The 25282-nt window shown below is 38.9% G+C and overlaps 1 protein-coding gene across 2 annotated transcripts in view; it reads right to left on the reverse strand.

Moving 5' to 3' along the window:
- CDH8 (cadherin 8) overlaps positions 1–25282 on the reverse strand; it is a 382846-nt gene that overhangs the window by 349662 nt on the left and 7902 nt on the right. For both annotated transcript variants that reach the window (XM_055364446.2, XM_019012882.4), the window contains exon 2: positions 17810–18260. In XM_055364446.2, coding sequence (XP_055220421.1) covers positions 17810–18061 — 252 coding nt within the window. In that variant the 5' untranslated portion in view covers positions 18062–18260. The remainder of the gene's footprint in view (positions 1–17809; positions 18261–25282) is intronic.

Consider the following 25282-nt stretch of genomic DNA (forward strand, 5'->3'; position numbering starts at 1 on the left):
CTCAAAAAAAAAAAAAAAAAAAAAAAATCAGAAACGTTTGGCACATAATCATCTGTTCGTACAAAGGTTACAAATTGTCTTAATAAGTATGGGGTTTTGGTAGTAAGCATGTGTGTGTATCTTGGGGGAGGTGGGCATGTAACATGCTTAAGTAATTGTGAATCAAAGATTCCTTCTCTTCAGTATTTGTAAAATGTGCCATTAAATGTTAGCTTTTATTTCAACAAATTCCATGTACTTCTAATCATAGGATTTATTTTAACCTTTGCAACAGTTTGAAGATCAAGCATTTTTAAAATTTTGCACAAAAGATAATAGCAGTTGAATAGCTCTCAGTTATTGCAACATAATAGCTTTTATAAAGTATATTTTAATAACGTGCTTTATATGCAATCTCCTTACAAGATGTTATAGATTTAATATTTCATTGTAATTCATATAGATGGTGGTGATTTTATACTTGTATGCATGAACAGTTTGTAATGCCTGACTGTGTTTTTTTCAGGGATATGTTTGCTCTTAGATGGCTCAAAAGAAAGACGATCCTTCCGACTTGTGTCCTTCCAAGGGTGGTCCGCAGCATTACAGAAGTCAACCTACTGTGTCTCACGTCACTGTTGAATTAGATGGGTTACTGAGGGTGGAGGTTCAAAGTTGGAGTCATCCTCAATATCCCTCTCACCTTGATCTTCAAAATAATTATGGTATTTGCATGTGACATTTTGAAATATTAGACATGTCCATCTGTCAATATGGAACGTGGTTATCCATCATTTTATTCTTTTTCTTCTTCTACTTAAATATTGAAAAGTAAGTACCAATTAAACATATACTTTCCTCTATGCCTTCAGAAGGCAAAGCATTTCTCCTTCCACTTAGTAAAATGTATTCCTTCCTCAGACTCAGTATTAGGATCAGTTTGTGTGAATCAAAAATCATAGAGAAACAGAATGTTGGATTCCAAAGGGCACTAGAAAGTACTGAAGACACCCAGGTTATTGTACAGATGTGTAACATATGGCCATAGAGTGACAGGATTTAAAAACTGTCTCGCTAATTGCAATTTTTAAAAAGCTTTAATGACAAAAATGTCCAAGGCGTGAACTGTCTAGAATAGTAACAACTACCATAATATTTAGTCCCCACTCAGTGAACTAGGATATCACATCTATTGCTTAGGGGAATACCTAAAGGACAAATCTTACATAGTACCTTTCTCGATGAGGAAACTGAGGCTTAACAACACTAACTCTCATGCAATGATACAAGCTGAGTATGGGGCTATTGTGGCAGGAATTGAAGCCTCGCTTTGTCTAACTTCAGAGCAGAATCACAATCCTCCAGGCTACCATATTTCTCAATGAAAAAGATACAAGCCTGGACTCTTGACCAGCAGAGGTCAATAAAGGTATTGCAAGGTAGGATATTGCACAGAAGCTCTTCATTTCAGGCAATAAAGATGACAGAAAAATAGACAAGCCACCAGGGTTATAACAACAAAAAAAGGTAGAAGCTGTGTTGAAAACTTGCTAATGGTTTCAGAAATGTATCCTAATCATCATTTTCTAATTCTGTATAAATGTGTGTGTCTGTGGATATGTGAATTTGTATACCTCCTGGTGTTTCAAACACAAGGCTATGGCTCATAAAAAGCATGGCTTGGGTAAAACAATATACTTTAAATAGTAAATTGTAAAATAGAAAATACTATTCTTTAAAAAGGTTCAAATTAAGTATCTGCATTCAGTCAATCAGTCTTAATGCTTAGAGTTTTCAGGGGAGAAGGAGGAAAATCTCTCTTAGCCCAAGCCCTTGCTAGGTGGAAGAGAAAAGTTTCCCTTGTGCTGACCCTTTTATAAAATTTAAAAGAGAAAGCCAGAACCTTGTGGAGTTTACAGAGTAGCAGAAGGAGAGGATTTTGTATTTACAAAGATTCTTCCAAGGCTCTAATTCCAAAGTAAGAACGCTTTCTTCTGCTACCTCAAAAGTTCTCTTGAGATAGAGGAGTCTTCAGATGCAGACTTTTACTTCCCTATCACATCTCAAGGAGCAGTTCCCAGGATGCTGATTTTCTTTGTAAATGTGACAACACTTCCCTACCAGGTCACAGTTCATAACTGTGTCCCAGTACTTGCAAAGCCAAGTGACACTCAACTGTGCTAACTTTTCTCACCCAAATCCAAGCCTAGCGAAGTATTCCTATAGGAAGACAGCTGCAAAAGCCTTCCTCGAACATTAGCAAAAGAATTATCCAATATTCTTGCATGTGTGGTTTCCTGGCCTGCGTTATGTAGCACTCACAATGTGGGGTGCTAGGCTATGTTAAGGAGCACCATCTTAGATGATGTGAAGCTCAGAGGTCACAAGGCAGTACAGGCTTTTGAAAATCTCATTCAATAATATGCCTAGGGAGTCCGGGCGCTGTGGCTCACGCCTGTAATCCCAGCACTTTGGGAGGCTGAGGTGGGTGGATCACGAGGTCAGGAGATCGAGACCATCCTGGCCAACATGGTGAAACTCCATCTCTACTAAAAATACAAAAATTAGCTGGGCGTGGAGGTGTGTGCCTGTAATCCCAGCTACTCGGGAGGCTGAGGCAGGAGAATCACTTGAACCCGGGAGGCGGAGGTTGCAGTGAGCCCAGATCACGCCACTGCACTCCAGCCTGGTGACAGGACTAGACTCCGTCTCAAAAAAAAAAAAAAAAAAAATTGCCCAGGGAGGATGTCTATTATTAATGCAGGTTCTCAGTTCATATTTGCCAGTGTAAGTAGGGAAGTAGCATAGTCCTTGGATTTAAAAGGGACCACATAAACCATGTGATTGGGTGGTACATGTAAAAGGATATCTCACTCAGGGCTTTCCTACCTTGCTGCACTGGCATGCTGCAAGATTTAGGAGTGGATGTCTTAAGAGGCCTGCTCTGTAGGGCAACCTGGAACCGCAGTGTTAATCTCAACACACTTTGAATGGTGAAGAGTTACCATATGGGTGGGAACACCATCTGTAATGCTGATGGATTCACAAAAGCTCTGGTGAGGCAATATGATCACTAGAGAAAACACAAGACAAGGTGTCCAAAGTTCTGGTTTCTAGTGTGGGTCTAATGCCATCTTAGTCATCCCACTTGGCCTTCTGGGTTATCGGGATGATCAAAAGAAATACTTGGAAGAGCAAATCGTGTTCGATAAAAGTAAGCACGTTTCCATGAGAGCTTTGCTCCCATTTCCACAAGAGCCCTTCCGTGTGTAAAGAAACATAAGGAAGAACCAAGTAAACTGAGGGAGGGGGTGGCACAGTTTAGGCAGAGGAAGTATAGGTTTTGGAAATAAGCTAGTTTTGCATTCCAATCCCAATTCCCCACCTTATTAGCCAACCTGGGACAGTGACTTAATTTCTCTGAACCTATTTCTTTATCTGTTAAAAGGGGGTTGATATTAATAGCCCTATCTCACAGGATTGAGGTGAGATCTAAGTAAGAGTTCATATATCCTGGAAGGTACTAGGTAGTCAAAAAAGTATTATTTTCGTTGGTTCTATCTAAGTATATTCTCCAACTTCCACCTCCCTTGTTCTTTACTGAGCTATTAAAAATGTATTTGCTCACCGCATAAATATATACACCTACTAAGTACCCATAAAAGTTAAAAATAAAAGATTTTATAAAATGCATTTGCTCAAATATATTTGTAAAGTAGCAGAAACAGAAAACTAGCATTAGCCTTTTCTGTGGCCATTTTAGATCATTTTAAAATTAACTGCATAAATTAAGTTGTTTTTATACCCAAATATACTAGAAAGATAAATCTTGTTTTAAAATATCTTTTGCCAATATTTCAAAACCCCATTTCATAATCTTTTTTTTTTTTTTTTTTTTTTTTTGAGACCGAGTCTCACTCTGTCGCCCAAGCTGGAGTACAGTGGCACAATCTTGGCTCACTGCCACCTCCGCCTCCCAGGTTCAAGTGATTCTCCTGTTTCAGCCTCCCAAGTAGCTGGGACTGCAGGTGAGTGCCACCACACCCGGGTAACTTTTGTATTTTTAGTAGAGATGGGGTTTCACCATATTGATCAGGCTGGTCTTGAACTCCTGACCTCATGATCCACCCACCTCGGCCTCCCAAAGTGCTGGGATTACAGGCGCAAGCCACCACATCCGGCCCCCATTTCATAATTTTAGAGAGTTTTAGACAGACGTAAACTGTCCAAGGGCTTACCCATATACCTTTTCTACTTCCCACGTCTCTTCTAAGCTGATGTCATAGTCTGTAAGTAGAAAGCATGTGACAATTTTGTTTAAAGACTTATTATTTAATTATTATGTTTCACATCTGATTTGAGGTAAAATGGCCATGATTTACCTTCTAGTGCCAATTCCTAGAAAATGTATAGGGTTAAAAAACAAAATTGGTCTCTGAAAATTCAAGAACAAAAAAAGATCATCATGTTTGTTGGTTCACTCAGATTGTTCCGACTTCATGCCAAGTCCTGTCAGCCTCAGCTATTCGGCAAACGTCATGTGTTAGAATCAAAATGCACACCTTTCCAAAGCAAAAACAAAAAAATCAGAACCTGTGTGAACAGAAAAGTATACACAAAAGTATACATTAACCCATCCATCCAGGGGCTAAAAGAAATTAGCCTGGGCCTAGTGAGAATCACTCAGTGGACCCTGAATCCATTCCCTATGGCTTTTCTCTGCTTGCTTATCCTCCGCCTTCCCTCTTTCTCTCTGGGGACTATCCTACTCTCTTTCCTTCCCTCAGTCTTCATTTTCACTTTACCTCATTTTCTCTCTCATTGGTTTTGATCCTCTGTGTTTCTTGAATGCTGTGATCCTGTGAAAATCTCTTACTTTCTGTATGTTTTCTGGCTCTAGGCTCCTTTTTTAAAATTTATTTTTATCTTTATTATTATTATTATTTTTTGAGTCAGGATCTTGCTCTGCCACCAAGGCTGGAGTGCAGTGCTGCCAACACAGCTCACTGCAGCCTTGATTCTCCTGCCTCAGCCTCTGGAGTGGCTGGAACCACAGGTGCATGCCACCACGCTCAGCTAATTTTTAAAAATATTTTGTAGAGCTGGGGTCTTGCTGTGTTGCCCAGTCTGGTCTCAAACTCCTGGGCTCAAGTGATTCTCCTGCCTCAGCCTCCCAAAGCACTGGGATTACGGGTGTGAGCCACTGCGCCCAGCTTAGGTCCTTTCTTATGTTGTATCGCTTGTAGTGTGACTTTTGCTTTGTATTTTTGGATTTATGTCTCACCCTCTATTTGCCACTTGGCTCTGTGGTTTGTGTCCTTTGACACTGTCGTACCATCTCATTTTGTTTACGTGAATGTGATGATGGGGAGCTGGGAGAGTCTCCATGTTTATTGTTTGGTCTTTCAGCTTTTTTTTTGCTTGTGTCTTTCCTCCAACTGGTGGGATGGAAGAAAAGATAGGAACATTTAAATGCATTCTTTCTTGGGGGTTTGATGGGGAGGGTCTCGCTGTGTTGCCCATGCTTGAATGCAGTGCCATGATCATACAGCTCACTGCAGCCTCCAACTCCCGGGCTCAGGCGATCCTCACAACCCTAGCTTCCCAATGTGCTGAGATTATAGACATGAATCACAGTCTTAAATGCATTTCTGATAGGCTAGTTGGAATGTGAAATTTGGGTTCAGCTGTTAAAAACTAAGACCTTTCTTTACAGTGAGAGTTTAATGACAGGAAAAACAGAAGAGAGTACTCGAAAAACAGTGGCCTTGATCAATAGGATCAGCCACTGCAAACATCTAATGATTTCTGAAAACACCTCGAAAAGCTGATTATAAATGTTCCTACAAAGTCAAGGATGCAATCAGAGGATGAGCTTTGCCAAAGGAAAGTTCCTTTAAGAGAAAAAATAATAGGATGTGCACACACACACACACACACACACACACACACACGAGTATGACAAAAGGCAAACTGCAATGAGAAATTCATTTATACTTTTAGGTTCCTATACACACACACACACACACACACAAAAGCAAAGAAAAACTCCACTATAAATAACCCTGCCACATTCTAAATAAAGCTTTTGAGTGGCTAGGGAGTCTGACTTGCTTCTAAGAGTTACAGGATTTGGTCATTTTTAATAGCATGTTTGCTCTTTCATCAAATTACTGTTCCTCAGAGTATTTGCTAAAGGCATAAAGGGGTTATTCTCAGTGGCCAAGGTGCACCAGTAGCAGAGGACATGACCAGAACTGCTCAGGAGAAAGTCACCAAGTTGGGGGCTGGAATGGAAGAAATGCAACAGAGAAGTACATACCTATTTGGAAAAAGACTTATAAAATTACGAGGGGTGTCAGGGAAGTCACTGCACAGAGTTAAGTAAATTACAGATCCCACCTCTGGAGCCTCTGTAATATTGTCCACCAGCTCGGTTTCCAAGAGTACAGGGAATTGTTACTAAATTATTCAGCATTAACACAATTAGTTCAAGCAACTGAAGGGTACAAGCGTTTTGTCTTCTTTTAGTTCCTGTCTATGTGTACAGGATTTTATTTTTCATTCCACTCTTCTTTTTGGTGTTCTGGGATTCTCACTTTAAGAAGAACCTAGAAAATTGCTCAGTTTTGGCTAAAGATTCCAGTGAGCTCTCTAACTTTATGCTACAGCTCTGGCGTGGTTAAAAGCTCTACCCAGCTCAGGCAAAACCAGAATCATTACACTCTGGTCACCAAGCCAGTGAGAATTTACTTCCATCCAAAAGTCTTAATTCTCTTATCTGCAAAATGGAAAATAATAACATGTAAATATATTTAAAGCACGTAGCAAGATGTCTGCAATTTTCAATAAAACCATTTTTCTCTTCTTGTTACTCCTTCTCCATCATTTTTTCTTATTCATCAGCATGATCATTTTTAATATATTTTCAAAATGAGAAAGCAAAACATCAAGATACTAGGCTAACCCCCGTATTAGGAGAATAACCCCCAAATTGTGGTGTACTTGGTAGCAGCCCTGCCCTGGCCCAGGCTATGCCAATGTCCTCTCCTCTGATTCCCATAAAATAAATAAAACAGAGCCAGCACAGGCATAATCTTCAAGGACATTTTTCTTTTCAAAAGGGATTTATGTGCACCTCTGTTCCTGACTAGCAAAGCATATAGAGGTGCAAAAAATATGTGTGGTGGCTTTGTAATTAGAGAAACATCTCTCATTGTCTGCTCAAATCTTACTAAACCTTTTACATTCTCGTTATGAGACCATACCTTTGTTTCCTTCCATGATCTCACTGTTCTCATCTGCAAATTGGGGTCACAGCCTAGCACACTGAGCACCTACCACATAAGGTTCAAATGAGATCGTGTGTTGCCATGGTGACAGGAACAAATTCTGTGATCACCACGCACAGGTTTGACTCTGGGCTTCATCACGTAATCACTATTTGTCTCCCCTGCACCTTCTAGTGGAAATGACTATTCCCTTCAGTGACTTTCTCCCGATCTGGTAATGTGTGTAATGGTACCTTTATCAGGGGATTGATGTGAAGATTGAATAGGCAAACTTTAATAAATTGTCAGCCATATAGTAAACACTCAATAGATACTATCATTTTATTCAGGTTACTTAAAATCTCTTTTTCTCTTGGGGGTAGGCACGGTGGCTCACGCCTGTAATCCCAGCACTTTGGGAGGCCGAGGTGGGCGAATCATCTGAGGTTGGGAGTTCGAGACCAGCCTGACCAACATGGAGAAACACCATCTCTACTAAAAATACAAAAAAAATTAGCCGGCCATGGTGGCATATGCCTGTAATCCCAGCTACTCAAGAGGCTGAGGCAGGAGAAGCGCTTGAACCCGGGAGGTGGAGGTTTTGGTGAGCCAAGATCACACCATTGCATTCCAGTCTGGGCAACAAGAGCGAAACTCCATTTCAAAAAAAAAAAAAAACAAACCCTCTTTTTCTCCCCCATTTTCATGTCCCTGGATAATGTCATCAGTTTCCTAGTCTCAACCACATATTCACAGAAAAAAAAAAAAATAATAAATGTATGCAACCTAGCTGGGTTATTCTTAGGATTAGGGAGAAATAAAAATATGCTGCTGTTTCCCAGTATTCCTCAGCCCTTCTGATCAGGCTCATTTGTATTTTGCTACTGCCTTCCATGGAAGCCCAGTGACATTTGATACTCTGTAGATTTCAGAACACACCTGCTGCATTGTGGTAAATGCATATAGAGAAAAGGAAGTAGTCCACGGAACTGAGCAGACAACAGTTAACAGTTCTCACTGAGGAACTGAGCTGGTGGTAGGAGCATGGGTGCACACGCAGGCGGTTGCTTTTCACCATCACCTGCAATGTGGAAGGAGTCCCATCAGCCCACCATGTTCATCACCTACCACATGGGGTTCAAATAAAATCAACAGCTGTTTCCTTCCAAAACCTCACTGGGGCTTTTCCAAACACTAGCCCCCTTGACCCTTTTTTAAAATTGGGTGGTATTCAAAAGTGACTCTGGCTGGGTACAGTGAGCAAAAAAGCATGATTTGACCCACACAGGGGTTGATTGATGATTGGCTGATTTCCTAAAAACTAAATGTGTATTTCATTTTAAAGCCTTTAATGTGCATAAGAATGACCTGGGGGTAGTGTTAAAACACAGATTCTGATTCAATAAGTCCAGGTGTACAGGTGTTGAATGAAATTCTGTATTTCTAACTAGCTCCCATGTGTTGCTGCTGGTGGTCTGCAGACCTCACTTTGAGTAATAAAAATGTAGTGTATTATATTTCTCCTCTAGGATATAACATCTAAAGGGATTCCTAAACATATTAAAATCTGAGGTTAGAGAGCCAGTGCTGATGAGAAAACATGCTCATATCTTAACTGAGTATTCCGATTTTTGTGCACAAGGCTGCCTATTGAAATACTGTGTAATGAAATATTCAAAGACTTAGGGACAGAAATGTGGATGACCAAATTAGGCCAAGGTGTGTATGTGCATGCAAGTGGGTGAACTTAAGTTAATTATAATGGAAATGATATGTACAGATGGAAAATGATGAACTATTTTTAAAATACCATTGTCTAGCAAACATTCTTAGCCAGGCCAAAAGAAATTCTGTAAACGCTGTAACACTTTTATGTTTCTTAAATAACATCGTTCCATCAATAACTTTTCTAGGTCATTCCTATCTGTTGAAAAAATTACAAGCAACCTGTAGGCTGATTATATTACTTGAAGACTCATAAGATAGTTTCCCAATTAAAAAATCAAATATAAAACCTTCACATCTGGTTAATATCTGGTCTATTCCATAGTTATGGAACTTGTTTAAAGTGCATTTAGCAATGCAGAAAGACTGTAGCTGTTCTTTCTCTCTTCACGGTTTCATAAAAATGATTAAATAAGCCTAGTGCTTTATTAATTGATGAGATTGGCCATACAAGTGTTTAGCCAGAGGTGTAGTTTTTAAAACGAGATTCTATTTACCAAATTTGTTTTACATTAAGTAATAGTCCCCAAGAATTTGCTATGAATGGATGGCATTGATGTTAAGATAATTGAAAAATATATTATTTTTTCTCATTTTATTAAGTTTTACATTTTAATAAAAGCATATTAAGAAAATAAAATGCAGAAAATTATTTTTTAAAACTCATAATCCAACCACATATATTGGGGGAAAAATGATTGAATATATTGATATATTTCCTTGCAGGTTCTCCTGTATTGCTTTGCGGTATAGTTACTAATCTGAATCAATGTTAGAAATTAACTCCTCAATTTTTTTTAAGGTGGGTTACCTGGATATCACATACTCATTAGATATAATCATGCATTTGGGATTTTTTTATGATTCTGTGTTGTTTTCAACTGGGGAAATCTCCACATCAAAACAGTGAATAGTGGTTGTAGACGTGATTTGCATTCTCTTTAAATTAACTACTTAAATCAAGACCATTGGCAACGTGTATGCATTTGTGGGGGTGAAGGTAATTGAAAAAATAGCGGTAGAATGACTGAAAGTATTGAATATGGGTGTATGGGTGAGCAGGATAATGGGCACTAATGGCTCATTATTTTTGTAAATTTGAATACATACATCTATATTCATGGTTTGAAGATAGATACAAAAATGTTTAAATGTATTTTTTCATGTTCACACACATATTTTAACAGATATATGCCAGGCACTCTGACTGTATCACACATATATTTTAATAATTATTTTCTATACACATTTTATATCTTGCCTTTGATATTTATTAAGTTGCAACCACACTCTCATGTTATAAATCTTAATTTTTTAATGACTTTATGCTATTCTGTCACGTGAATATGCAATGAGTCACTTTCCAGTCATGTAGCATTTATATTTGCCCAATGCTTCCCTGTGAATTTCAGCTTCATACTTGTAATAGGAATCAATACTCTGAACTTGTTTTTTTATACTGACTATCTTGTTGCAATCTATTTAAAAACAGAATTATATAATCTGGTTGTGTCATCCATAAACATATGACTGCTATTATTTTGCTTCAAGTGGGAAAAATATCTGCCTTCATGAGATGACTCTCAAATAGCCGACAAAATATGCAAGATTCTTCTTATAAGAAAGCTGAGAATTTACTTCTCAGAGCATCTACAAACATAAGCATCGATTATCCACTCTCTCTCACCTCATCCCTTGGTAAGGAATGAGATGAGCAGGGTGAGAGTCTGGAGCTACAGGAAAAAACAAAAAGGATTAAGAGATGATTTGGGAGTTTGCTCATGAACAAACTCAGCTAAGAAATCCTCCATGTGCATGTATGTGCATGTGTAGGTGAGCATGTGTGTTCATGTGTAGGTGAGCATGTGTGTGTTTAGGGTTTCTGCTAATTTCTGCTAATTTAAATGACTAATATTATTCTCTTTATTTATATTATTTATATTAGCAGCCAAAGATTTCCAACAGCTCTGGGATACCCCTATTTCTAAGTCGGAACATTGGACAAGAGGGAGCCAACTCTTGTTGTTTGGCCAGGTTGAGACACGCGTGCTGACTTGCATTCCTGCCAAATTATTGGTGCATAAGGCTCTGTCTGAGTAGGTAGAAGCTTCATGGAACTGACAGTGAATTGTTCCCACAAGGCCGAAGATACAATTAAGCTGTGACTGCGTAATCCAGTGCTCTTAACATGCAAACGGCCAGCAAAAAATAATGGCATGTCAAGTGCAATTTTCTCACCAGTCGCAGACACCGTAAACTGTAATATAGTGTAATTATTTGGCATCCCGCGTCCTTCATACTAAGCACCACCCAAACGATTTCCAAGTTACAGTAAAGAGGGAAGGTTAGAAGGTCAAATTTAAAGAGAGAAAATGAGTCAGTGCCTTGGAAGAAGAGAATTATAAATAGATGTGGCATTACCAGCAAGAGAGTTACATCCAAATAAGGAACAGCTCAGAAGCCCAGGTAGGAGGAATAAAGGGAGGAAAGAGAGCAGAGAAGTTTATGTAAGAGAGAGGATTTAGTATAGAAGAACTATGACCACCTGCAGAGCAGACTGGTTTTTTTTTTTCCCAAAATAAGCAATATAAGGAATTGAGGATCACAGGACTTACAGAACAAGGACTAAAGCAACCTGAGCCAAAAATCGATGTTACATATACCCCCCCACCACAAACACACACACACACACACACACACACACACACACACACAGAGGCTGAGCATCTCTAATCCGAAAATCTGAAATCTAAAAAGCTCCAACACCTGAAAGTTTTTGAGCACTGACATGACACTAGAAGTAGAAAATTCCACACCTGACTTCATGTGATGGGTCACAGTCAAAGCTTTGTTACATAAAAATGTTATTTTAAAAATTATAGAAAATTTCCCTCAGGCTATGTGTGTAAGGTAAATATGAAACATAAATGAATTTCATGTTTAGACTTGGCTCCATTCTCCAAGATATCTCAATATATGTGCAAATATTCCAAAATCTGAAAATATCTCAAATCTGAAATACTTCTAGTCCCAAGCATTTTAGAAAAAGGATATTCAATGAACATGTGGGGCATGTGTGTGTGTGTGTGTTTGTGTGTGTGTATTCCAGTTCCATAGGGGTTTGTATCTTAAATATATAATATCTTAATCCCATACACTCAGAAGTGAGGAAATTGCACCTAACAGAAATGACTTTATTTCCCAGTTACTTTGTAGTAGAATTAAAAGAGAAAGAAGCCAGATCTCCAAGAGATCCTTGCTTATCTTTCTAACTTGACACAAGAGACTTTAAGCCTAGTTCTCTGTGTTTCAGCGCAACAGACTGAATGTTTACGACCTTCGTATGTTGAAGTTCTAATCTTCAATTTGATGGTATTAAGAGATGGGTCTGTTGAAAGGTAATTTGGTCATGAGGGTAGAACCCTCATGAAGGTAACTAGAGCCCTTCTGAAAGAAGCCCCAGAAAGCTTCCTTGCCCTCTTTCTACCAATGAGAGAATACAAGAAGATTGCAGTCTACAAACTGGAAAAGGGCTCTCACCAGAACCAACCATGCTGGCACCCTGATCTTAAAGATTACCAACCTCCAGAATTGAGGGAAATAAATTTCTATTGTTTATTAGCAACCCAGTCTATCTTAACTTATTATACAGCAGAACTGACTAAGACACACTCAGTTATCCTGACCCTCTCTCAGCTCTGCATATAGCCTTGAACGTGCTATTTCCTCTACCGAAAATGCTCTTTTTCTCTTTATCCCTGAACCCTGGTTCAACAACAGGTTAATGCATATCAGCTTCCAGGTTATTTCCTTTGGGAAGATTCCATCCTCCCATAGAATAGGGCAGCTTCCTCTGTATATGCTTCAAGAGAACCACATTCCTTCACGTCAGAGTACTTATTTCAGTTTTCTTGTGATGTTTCTTCATGTGATTATCTGTTTTAATGTCTGTCTCCCTCTAGGAGCTCATTAGTTCCATGCAGAAGGCATAGATAGATCTGTGTTTGCTCAGAGCTGAGAATCCATTGGCAATGAACTGCTCTGCAGATAGTAGATGCTCAATAAATATTCGTGGCATGGTTGTATCAATCACCGTCCTGACTTGCAGCCAAGGGTTCTCATAATGACATCAAGCTGTCTACCATAAAGAGTATTTGCACATTTTACCACAGAATAGTATTTTTGTGTTGTGGCCAGATTCATCAAAAACCACCACAGGTTTTCTCTTTCCTAAGACCAGAACAAATAAGCATAATTGGGCTAAGTGTCCCATGAGCCACTTTTTTCTCTGTCACAATTTCCAAAGAAAGTCAACACTGAGGTACATGGAGATGTGAATGCTCAATGTTTATGTGTTTGTGAACAGGCTCTGCCTTGCCTTGGTCCACAGAGGACTGGAGGCAGGAATAGAGTCTATTTGACTGGTATTTGCTTTTCAGAAATCCAGACAAAAGCTTTCTGCTCCAGTTTGTACCATAAGCCCAAACAAAAAAGTCTGAAGATAGTTGGAAGACAACGTCTTGCTTTATGACAGTGGTAAGAAAGACAGTCTCCACAGAGGTAATTCTGCAGCTTTTCGAAAGAGAGTTGCTTAAACAAGTTAACATTTTCTTCCTGCCCACTACCTCAAAGAAAGACTTTCAAAATCAATACATAAAAACATTTTTAACTACCCAGGTGGTCTATAAAATACTCATATGAAAGAGAGAACATGAAAGTTCCTTTATTGAAAAATGCCACTGAGCTTATATGACTATTATAAATTCTTCCATTATGTAGGTAAATTATTCATTTATTTTTTCATGTAAAGTATTTACTGAGCAGTTCCTATATGCAGGCAGGGTTCTAAGTTCTGGGAATACAGAGCAAAGACCAAAGGACTCAAAAAGCCTTTTCTTTGTGGAACTTGCTTCCTAGAAGAGACAAATAATAAACATAATAAGGTATAGAGTATGTTAGATAATGATTATCAGGAAGAAAAACAGTCAAGCATAGACAAACGGTATGAAATATTAAAGGAGGAACAATTACATTTTAGAAGAACTGATAAGGAAAACCTCTCTAAGAATATGACTTTCAGGCCAGGCACAGTGGTTCACACCTGTAATCTCAGCACTTTGAGAAGCCAAGGCCGGAGGACTGCTTGAGCTCAGGAGTTTAAGATCAGTCTGGGAAACACAGGGAAACACAGGATACCCCATCTCTACAAAAGATTTAAACAAAAATAGCCAAGCATGGTGGTGCATGATTGTAGTCCCAGCTATTAAGGAGGGACTATTCACTTGTGCATGGGAGATCGAGGCTTCAGTGAGCTGTGAGTGCATCACTGGACTCCAGCTTGAGTGACAGAGCAAGACCTTATCTTAAAAAGAAACCAATATATATGACCACTAACTTCATTCCATTTCAACAGAAAATATAAAGGCTTATGTTGCTTCTGGCCGAGGGAAGCATCTTACTCTCAGTCATCTTACTCTCTCCCCAGTGACTTTGCATAAACTCCTCTATCTTGCTGGGGCACTTCACTTCCCACCCCACACCCCTGGGCCAGTGACTCTTCAACACATACAGAAACATCACCTCCACACTATACAACATGTACCTGTGAAGGGGCTCCCAGAGTCTTGTTATTCACCTAGTGAGGTAATTGTTAATTTGTCTGCCACTCCAACTACAAACACATACACACACACATACAATTAAGAATACAATTACAACTACAATTACTATATAGCAGGCACTATGCTTCTATTATTTTCTTTACTCTTACAAATTCTTATTTATCTTATTTGCATAATCCTTGAAAAACTTCAGTAACCTTCTCAGGGTTAACACCCAGAAAGTGGCCAAGCTCCTATTCAAACCTCGAGAGAGTACATCTCTGATGCTAAGGAGCTTTCTCAGCATCCAGCTGCCTACCAATATACTAAAAACAGATGATGGATGCTGTAAGGTTATATGTGAAGCTCTGAAGAACCTATCACTCAAAAACTAGCTCTGCCCTTGAGCTTGAACTCAGCCTGCTAGGTCAGAGGCCCCGCCATAGTGACTCGCAGGAGGGCCTTTCAAAGAGCAGGTGTGCTCATAAGTAAGTAATGCTTCTCAGCCGGTTCCTGGGGAGAAGCTGGGAGGTGAAGTGGTTTAAAGAGTCGGATGTGGAAGAGTGTGCACAGAGGTAAAACACTAAAGCACCGGTGGGCACCCCGTTCAGATCATCTTCGCACTCAGCCTGACTCATAATCTGAAGCAGTCACCTGAAATGTATTTTTGGCTACGCTACAACCCAAGATCCTCCAAGGCTACACTGTCATAATTCAGGAGCATTTTTCTTTAAAGGGAAATAGGTATGATGGGAAATGTTCGCAGAAAAGTTTTCCAGAAAATAAACTCTGACTTAACAATTGTTTGGGAATTGGTCATGGTAGGAAGCCGTGAAAAGGCTAGATAAAAACCATCACTAAGACTCAAAAGCATTTGGGCTATTTCAAAATCCTAAGGTTCACTGGCAACATTTCTGTCATTCAGAGAAGCATGAACATCTCACGTGTCAATAAGTCACAAGCAGATGCTGAATGCCTGGCTGTTTACCTCTATCTCTATTACTTCATGTAAGGAATGGAGATGAAATCAGTTATCGGATTCTGAGTCCAAAGCAACCCCACGTTAATTACTTTTTCTACCCAGATAAAAATGAATTGTTCTCCCGGGCATAGCATGTTTTGTTATTTACATTATGCAAGACACAGTCAGAGTGATATACCTTCATAAAAAGATAACTAAGAAAAGCAAGGAACAAAGCATCCACTATGTAAATATGCATGTATTCCCAGAATTTCATAAGGTATGAGAATGCCTTGCCTTAGGGCTGATTAAAGAAGTTCTGAATATCCAGAAGTAGGCATGTAGAGACCTTACATTCTATACTCAATAACTCGTAAGTGTAAATTACAGTTTAAACTCCAGTTAGCTGGTTCCTAATATGTAATAAGGTATAGTGGGTGAAATAATGGCCATTGGAATTTCCAACAGGATTCAAACTCAGGCAGATAATTTACCAGCTCTGTGATCTTGGTTTGGTTTATTAATCCATCTAAACCTCACTTTTGTACCTACAAAAAAGATAAGATAATGCTGGTAAAGAAGCTCATATCCAAAACCCATGGGGCCAGATGGATCTTGGAATTCAAAACTTTTCATACTTCAGAAACATTAAGGTATATAAACTATATGGTAAGTAACACCCTCAGCAGGGTCTGGGGCAGCACCCCGTAATCAACCACATTAACATTTTTTGCAGCAAAATATATGAACAGTCACAATTACGCATTATGACTATAATAGCCTCAAGTCGGTTCTGCTCCCTGAGTTTGTATCAAGGATACAAAAAAATCTTTCAGATTTTATACTTTGAACTTAGGACAAAGGGAGTGCAGACTTGTTTCATACATATATATTTGTATCCATACATGCAAATGAACATATATATGCATATACTGAAGGGGGGCTATTGTTCGAATCAGAAAGGTTGGTGCCCACAAAGTGCTTTTATAATAGTGTTCAACAGACAATAAGCACTCAGTATTGGCCAAAACATAAGTTCCTTAAAGGCAGAGATCACTGTTTTGTTCATTGATATGCCTCCTGTGTCTAATAGAGCATCTGGCACATAGGAAAGGCTCAATAAATATCCATGTAATGATTCATGATATCTCCTTATGCAGGCTTTCTTCATCCAAGTAGAACCATATGAAATGAGAAACATAATCCTTGGGGAGGCTCAATTTGTTTTGCAAGACAATAGGGTAAAAGCAGTAATGCAATCAGAAGTTCCCAGTAAACACAAAGAGTTAACTCAAGTCCTGAAGATCAGCATTTAATTCCCCTCCTATTTTTCTTTTAAATCATTGCATTTGGGAAGTGAATAACATAGGCCTGATTCACTTCTAAAACTTATCAAGAAAATCAGTCATTGGCAGGCTCCTAATTGGAATTATACCTACATGAAGATGTGCATCAAAATTAAAAGGAGCTTATGAACAGTTCTGAGGAATAAACACGCGTAGTCTCCAATAACCCACAGTGTGATTTTGGAAAGCAGGCAGCCCATGTCTACACAAAGAACACTTGTCTAACCTGCCAACAACAGCAAAACAAATGTAAGTCCAGTCTAACACACACACGTGCGCACACACACACACACACACACACTCCACTAAACTAAAATTTTGATTCTGTACATTTGATTTCACCTGACAATGAATGAACTAGTTTCCTATTGCAAAGTTTTTCAAATAGTACAATGCACAGTTAAGCATCTACTTTAAGAACTTCCTTTTCTCCATCCTAGGTTAATTATTGAAAAAGCAGATGATAAAACAAAAAAGATAAATATCTACCTGCAATTAGAGATATCTGCATAGCCTTAAAATAAAATAAAACAAAATAAACTCTCAGTAATTGAAGTGGTAGGAATTCAAACTGAGAAAATGTGCATATCTCTTCCAAGTACTATAAACTAGAGAAAAGGTTTGGCATGAGATCTCTGTCGTGTGAGTGAGAAAGAAAACGTTATTTGTTTTTGCATTATATAAGCAGTGTTATATTTTACTGATAGCCGGGTGGAAGAGGTGGTAGGAGAAGCTTTCCCTACAAGACCATTTAAAACTGTTACCTTGGGATTAATCGTATTCCTAACAGAACGACAGGTAAACTCACTAACCATCTGGCTTGAACAATTTACAGCTAAGTGTGGTCACAATTAAAAAGAGTCTGGTATTAAACATCTTAAGACCACTAACAGACCCTGAAATTGAGATCTTAAAAACAAAGCTTACCCGGCCAACAAGAATCGGTTCAGGTCCAGAAAACTCTTCCAGGACAAACATTTGATTCCAAACCCAGCCTCTTTTGGAGCGGTTCAAAATTCGCTGTTCTTCACCCAGACTGTTTAGTTCCAAAGGGGATCCACTCATTAAAACTTGAGACTGATTCATCGGAGCCATGTAAATGCAAGGGGGAAGAGTAATCCATAATATTATTAATGGAGTCCAGAGATCCAAGAGCATTTCCGCTAGCCGTTCTGGCATGGTCCCACCAGTTAAGCAAATCACCACGAAAATGAGACAATTATTTTTTTTGTCTCCGGTCTGCAGCCATCCAATTCATCATGCAGTGCCGAGCATTTACTTACAGCTCTGCCACGTGTCTATAGCACGGGAAACAGACATCATCTAAGCAGCTTTTCTAAGACCACAATCCATTGGCTTTTCTTTTCATTGAAGTTTCCTGCAAAAACAAGGAGGAAGAAAGATAAGGGTCTACTCAAACTGGTTTTAAAATAAAATCACTGCTTTTCAAAAGCACCTGAAGTGAACAATAGTAGGCACTTCTCAAACTCTTGAGTTAAGAAAGTGGATCTGAAGAATTAGAATAAGTAGGCTAGTAAGTCCTTTAATTTTTAAGCTTTATTTAGATTTTAGCTTTCATTGGTAGCTATGTGACCTATCAGAAACTGGTTTGCATAATAGTTCTCTTTTTCCTCCTTGCTTCTTTCTTTCCCATCTCCCTCTCTTCCTTCTTTTCTTCCTCTTGACTTTCCTCCTCCTCTGTCCATCCCTTCCTCTCTCTTTCTTCCATTCTTTTTTGTTTTAACACTTCGGGGTGTATGCTAACACAGCCCACTTGTCGAACACACTGTAGGCCTTTTATTCTTTCTTTCTTTCTTTTTCTTTCTTTCTTTCACTTTTTTTTTACCTGTTTAAAAGACACATTTTAGTTCCTTTTATGCTAAACTCCATGAAATAACTAGCTTTGAATTAACAACATTAAAAAAATAAATGAGAATGGGAAGGGGAATTTACCCCAATTTTTACAACCTTAGCTTCCAGGATTCATCAGAAGGGATTGCCCAGTTCAGGGTGCAGAATGCAATCCTCTGCCAGGATGCTAATAACAAGTGAATAAAATTAGAATGCTCCCAGAGAAAAATTCTGTAATGTCCAGCTTGTATGCTATAATCAGGACAGTGTCAGGGTCCCCATTCTAAATGTACAGTTAAACAGGAGATTTAAATTGTGGAAATCCCCCTTGGGAATAAAATATGGTAACAAATGTAATGTTCAATTGAAGAGATTCAGAAAGGCAAGGGCACAAAAAAATCCCCATTACCTGAGGTGTCAGATACATTTTTTGCTTACCCTCAGCGTGGCAAAATGTGTTTCTTCCCTCTCAAAAAAAAAATATTTTTAAAGAAATAATGTTCACTGCAGATCCAAGAGAGAAGCTTTGCTGAATTAGACTAAATGGGAAAATAATTTCTCAGGACACCCTCGGGGACAGTGTGGCTCAGGGAATTCATAAAAAGGGAGGAAACCTTTCACCTCTAGGTCTCTGGTTCCATTCTGGCTCAGAATAAGAAAGCTAGAAAGTCATTAACATTAGCTGGGCTGGTGAGTGGCCTTACTGAAGCCAGCTGAAAGGGGCAGACCCAGATTGTACTGCAAGTACAGGCAGTATCTGATCTAACAAGATGGCCAGTAGAATCACCCTGCTTGTCATTCTTTGCCTGGGCTCAGCTCAATCACCGGGACTCTATAATTCAAAAGGTCTCAACCTGATGAGTATAGAGGAGTCACAGCAAGCAGCAGTTGCTTTGGAAATGGAAGACAAAGAAAACAGCTTTCAATGGGGAGCCAATACAGAGAAAACGGAGTCCAGAACAAAGTCTCCTCCTTTCCCTGGAATTGCAGAAAATCTTCCCCTTAAAACAGATTCCCCTTAAGTCTTTCTCTCATCCAGCGTGTGAGCAGACCTTGGCAGGCTTCAAAACTTAAACTAAACAAAATTCAAAAGGCCCCCATAAAGAAAGCCCCAAATATTTGTATCTTTCTGAATGGTCAATCCACTTATTACTTTAACAGCATTTACAGCATACCCATGCTGTGCTCTCTCTAGACCCAAGCGAGAAGTTGGTGATAAGGCATCTTGTGTGTGCTGAGGACTGTCTGTTCTGGAAACAGATACACCTGGGTTTGGATCCCAGCTCACCCTGCTTGCTGTCTCTGTAATGATGGACAAGATAGTCAAGTTTCATGACCTTCAGTCTTTTCTTCTGCAAAGTGGCACTAATAATAATTCCTACCTAACAGGACAATGGTGTGGTTCAGAAATAAGACACATGTAAACCAGCCAGGTCATGGGAAATACTTGGTAAACTGGAATCCATGTGGTTATCCTGGGCTAGATGTGTGGTGATGACAGGATTCCTGCCCTAGAGAGGCTTTGAGAAAAAAAGAAAAATGAATGAGCAGAGTGAAGCTATGTAACTTCTGCAGTAAAAGTTGGTAAGGTATGAGGGTGTCACAAAGTTTCTCAAAGATCTTCCCTATGGTGGAGGATGAGGATGGTGCTAGAGGGGAAAGAAAGACCTGTGCCATTTAACACACATGGGGAGATCCATTCTAGTCATGGAGGCTCAGCCTAAACTTCTCAGAGAAAAGGGACTTAACTCTTTCCAGTTCTCCCCTACTCCATGATAGACCGTACTTCAATGTGCAAAAGCCATGTATGTTATTCTCCAAAGGCATAAGTTTTGTTTGTTTATTTGTTTACTCAGGCTCATATTTATGGGCTCAAGTGATCCTCCTGCCTCAGCCTCCAGAGTAGCTGGGCGTGCACCACCATGCCTGGCTAATTTTATTATTACTATTATTTTTAGAATTGGGGGAGGGGTTGATCTCCATCTCAAACTCCTCGCCACAAGTGATCTTCTCACTCCAGCCTCCCAAACAGCTGGGGTTACAGGCATGAGCCACTGTACCTGGTTGGCCTGGGTTCTACAATAGCAGAACAATGAGATGGTTGTGAGAATGGCCTCTAGTGTCAGCCTGCTTGGGGCTTGAGTTCTAATTCCTACACTGACCAGTTGTATAACGGCGGAGGGAGGGATAATTAACAACAATAGCAATGAAACAATGATAATAACACTGATCTGACAGGTTGGTTTTGAGGACTAAAGGAGATACTCATGGTACATCAGATAGGATAGACTAGCATGCACAGCTCTTTAAAATTTTGCCAAACACTCTTCAAGTATACTCTGGCATCTGCTTTGTTGCTAATGACTCTGGGATAAGAAAATTTCATCTAAATTTAAATTCATAATAGACATTTTCATGGAAACCACCAAGCAGCAATGAGGATGGACTGTGGTATGTTGGATGGACTGCAGCATTGATTGCAGTGAGTTCCCTCTACCTGAACTCACCAGAATAAATTAAAAAATGATAATAGACTCTGGACCAATGTTATGTAATGGCATAGCTGGACTAGTCAGGATAAGTAGGTTAATTAAAAAGGGGATACATGTGTAGTCACAAATAGTATCCACTAACACAATATCTTACTGTTAGATAAAGCATATAATGCCTTGCCTTGTTGTATTCAAAACTGAGGCAGAGAATAATGAAATGATTTACTCAAGGAGCACTTCTAAGTAAAGAGATAACCATTATTTGAACCTAAGTAATGTAATTTCAAAATTCTTTTTGAACAAGACCCTTCCTCTCACTGTAGAAATATTTCATGAGCATATACTGTATGTCAGGTACTGGGGAGAGAAAGGCAAATGGGTCAGAACTCCTCTCTTCAGGAAGCAAATAATCTGTTTGGCAAAGATAAAGAAATACATAAACAATTCACTGAAACGTAGTCTTAGAAGGTTTAAAAGAAATACGGAGTGATGGGTAAGCCACTCATATTGGCAGCATTAAAGAAGGTTTCCTAGAGGGGATGTCATTTAAATGTTGAAATAGAATTAACCAACTGAGAAGGGGGTATAAGTGAAAGAACATTTCAGTCAACCAACGGATACAAACAAGACCACCAATTAATCTAGGATCTCTGAATGAATCAGCATCTAAGGTAATTTTCAAATTATTATTTGCAGAATCACCCAGTCCATCGTCACTCCATCTTTGTTCCTACCCATCAAATTCATAATAATGATGGTCTCTACAGAGTACATATTAAATATATAGCCCTTTCCTCTGCCAGTTCTTTGTGAAGAGAAGAGCATGTTTGATTTCTCCAAAGGTCTAGCCATATACCACAGAGAGGGTGTGAGGGGCAACTGAGTGCTATTCCCGTGCAACTTCCCAATTTTCAGGGGTTTCTGGGGGTGAGATGGCCAATACCCTGAAGTCAATGGTATAGCCCTGGGGAGAAATTAGCCCAACTCAGGGGAAACCTTTCATCCACATAGGTCATTCCTGTCACATCGTCTGTAGGGAGTTTCTAGAGACTGAAACACTTATATGCCATCTCTTAGATTTTGCCAAATTCTTAAATCATCTGTATTATTACTTTAAATTTTATTGAAATAGGCTCAGTTTTTGAAATATTTATTTTTAAATGGAAAGCTAATATTATTTTCCATAATGGAATATAACTTTAAAATTACGAGGTTAATAGCAAACACTTAGGAAGTACTCAGATAATATTAAATCATAAAGAACTATACATACACAGATATATACATATAGATTCATATCTATTCTTCAAAATAACTCTATAATATAATATTATTATTACTTTATTATAATCATTCTCATTGTAGAGGTAACCAAATTAAAGTACAGGGAGATTAGTATTTTAAGTAATGTTTCATTTTTACTAAACTAGACACTGTTAAAAGCCTGAGGTCATCTCACTATTTGCTAAAAAGAAAGACCAGCAATAGTTAGAGGCAGACTGGTTAATATTTAATAAATGGCTCTTTGAAAGAAAAAATTCTGATTTGTAATGTTTTCTGATTTTCATGGTATAAATACTTCCACTATGACCAATTGAAGCTTCCAACTGACCATTAACCAGCTCTGAAAATTACTGAAAATTTAACCATCAGCTCTGTTAAAACCCAATAAAGAGCCAATGCTAGCACACCTGTAGTGGGGTGCTTCTCAAATATTAACGTGCATCCAAATTACCTGGAAATCTTGTTTAAACACAGATTATGAATCACTTAGGTTAGTGTGGGATTTGAGATTCTGCATTTCTTATAACCTTCCTGCAGTGCTGATGCTACTTACTGATTTGAAAACCACACTTTGCGAAGCAAGTAGTTCTACAGAAGACCAGCTCCCAGCTCAGACCTCCTAGAGATAACCTAAAGGACTCAGTGGTGTGGTGGAAGAGTCACTTCCTCATGTCATTGAATGTCATGCCATGAACTACTTAACCACTGCTGTGAATAAAGGACTGAACACATAGATTTGGGGAAACCTTGAACTAGGGTGTATGAATATATGCAATTTTATATGATGTGACAATACTTTCCTCTCCTCGCATATCTATTTTATGTGAGGCACTGGGAAAATTGCTGAGCTAACTGGTGTGTTCACAGGCACATGCATGCTATCAGGGAGAGTTGAGACTTGGTCTTCAAGGCAATCCTGCTAATTCAAGAGAAATGGGACTCTGCTGTGACACTTGGAACCACACTATTTGTATGCTTGTACCTCTGCCATGGGCAGACTAACACTGTCCTCTTAGAACATCAGAGAATGGCTTTGTAGAAACTTGTGAGATGCAACTGAGTCTTATGTCAGTGTTATCCGTATTAATAAATACTGCGAATAGTAGCTGCTTACACAAACTGCTTAACTTGTTGCAAGGAAGAAGAAATTGAGCAAGGTTGTAAAGCTGGGGTAAAAAAAATCAATTTATTTTTACATTTGCCAACCACAGTATGTGTGTCTGACGAAGCAATCTACTTTATTATAATGCTGCTGCATTGATTTACACTCAGATAGTGAGATGAAGAGATTTTACAGTTTCTCTGGAATTCTTACATATACGAAAGTCTTTAGAATTCCCCCATATGATGATATATTTTCCTGGGTAAAATACTTACAATCTGACTTTTCATTCATACTTACATTTCAGAGATAGTTCTAATTACAGCCTGAATTTCACTCTGCTGATTCCAACATTATTTTAAGATGAACTCAGTCAAGTCACGGATATATAAGTCATTATGCAAAAACATATTACACCATCCATTTTGTAAATAATGTGGATTAAAGTTCAAAATGATGAACAACACACTGATAGGTGACGTCTAAAACAAAAACAGGCTTTTACAGACACTTCAGGATTCAATCCAGCAGATTATTGTGGTTGACAGGAAACTATGCTTTTATTATCCACTAGGCTTAGCAGCCACAATATTTCATGAAAGCAAAAATGACACAGAGGACCAGTGAGTTTCTATTAAAAATGTTTCTGACCTTGAATTTAGAGCCATTAGCAGCCTGTTTCAAAACAGGTAAATGCACATTGAATTCAAAGTGGTATTTCACGAAAGCAGGGGGTGGCGATTCAGTGTGTGACCCAGAGCAATTCACCCGAGCCCTGGCTGAATGGGACTGAGCAGGTAGAAAAAGCCTTTGGATTTTAGAGAGGAAATACACTTGCATTTATTCAAATATAAATAATACAGGAAGATCACCTTTCCTAAAGCCTTCAGAATTCTCTAACCAGATTCTCTTGGCAGAAACATATTCTGAAATTGTTTATGTAAACACACACCCACACACACATACACATGCACATATTATTTTGTGTATCCTTCACTCAGCCGCAACCCTTCTGGTCATCCTTTTTGGCATCAGACCACATATTTATCCAGATGTCAATCTCTCCAAAAGCATATTGTTTGCTTGTTTTGCCATCCAGAATAATATCTGTCAAATCCTTTTTTTTTTTTTTTTTTTTTGAGTTGGAGTTTCACTCTTGTTGCCCAGGCTGGAGGGCAATGGCACGATCTCGGCTCACTGCAACCTCTGCCTCCTGGGTTCAAGCAATTCTCCTGCCTCAGCCTCCTGAGTAGCTGGGATTAGAGGCACCCGCCACAATGCCCGGCTAATTTTTTTTGTATTTTTAGTAAAGATGGGGTTTCACCATGCTGGCCAGGCTGGTCTCAAACTCCTGAACTCAAGTGACCCACCTGCCTCAGCCTCTCAAAGTGCTGGGATTACAGGCGTGAGCCACCGCGACCGGCCTCAAATCCACTTTTTGCTCTTTTACTGCCATGCTACTCCTCTCTACCTGAAGTTTTTGTTTTCTTTAAGTTCTATAATTGCTGGTTTCCTTTGCAAAAATCAATAAATAAATGCCTCTCCTCCTCCTTCTTTCCCAAGGTAGAGTCACAAGTTTATTCTTCACGTAGAAATGTTTCTGTTACAGAAATTTCAGAATGGGGTGACTAAGCCAGCGACAAAGACAATAAAGTCAAAATAAGATCTCTT

Source organism: Gorilla gorilla, chromosome 18 (assembly GCF_029281585.2).
Source record: "Gorilla gorilla gorilla isolate KB3781 chromosome 18, NHGRI_mGorGor1-v2.1_pri, whole genome shotgun sequence".
Taxonomy (NCBI): Eukaryota; Metazoa; Chordata; class Mammalia; order Primates; family Hominidae; genus Gorilla; species Gorilla gorilla.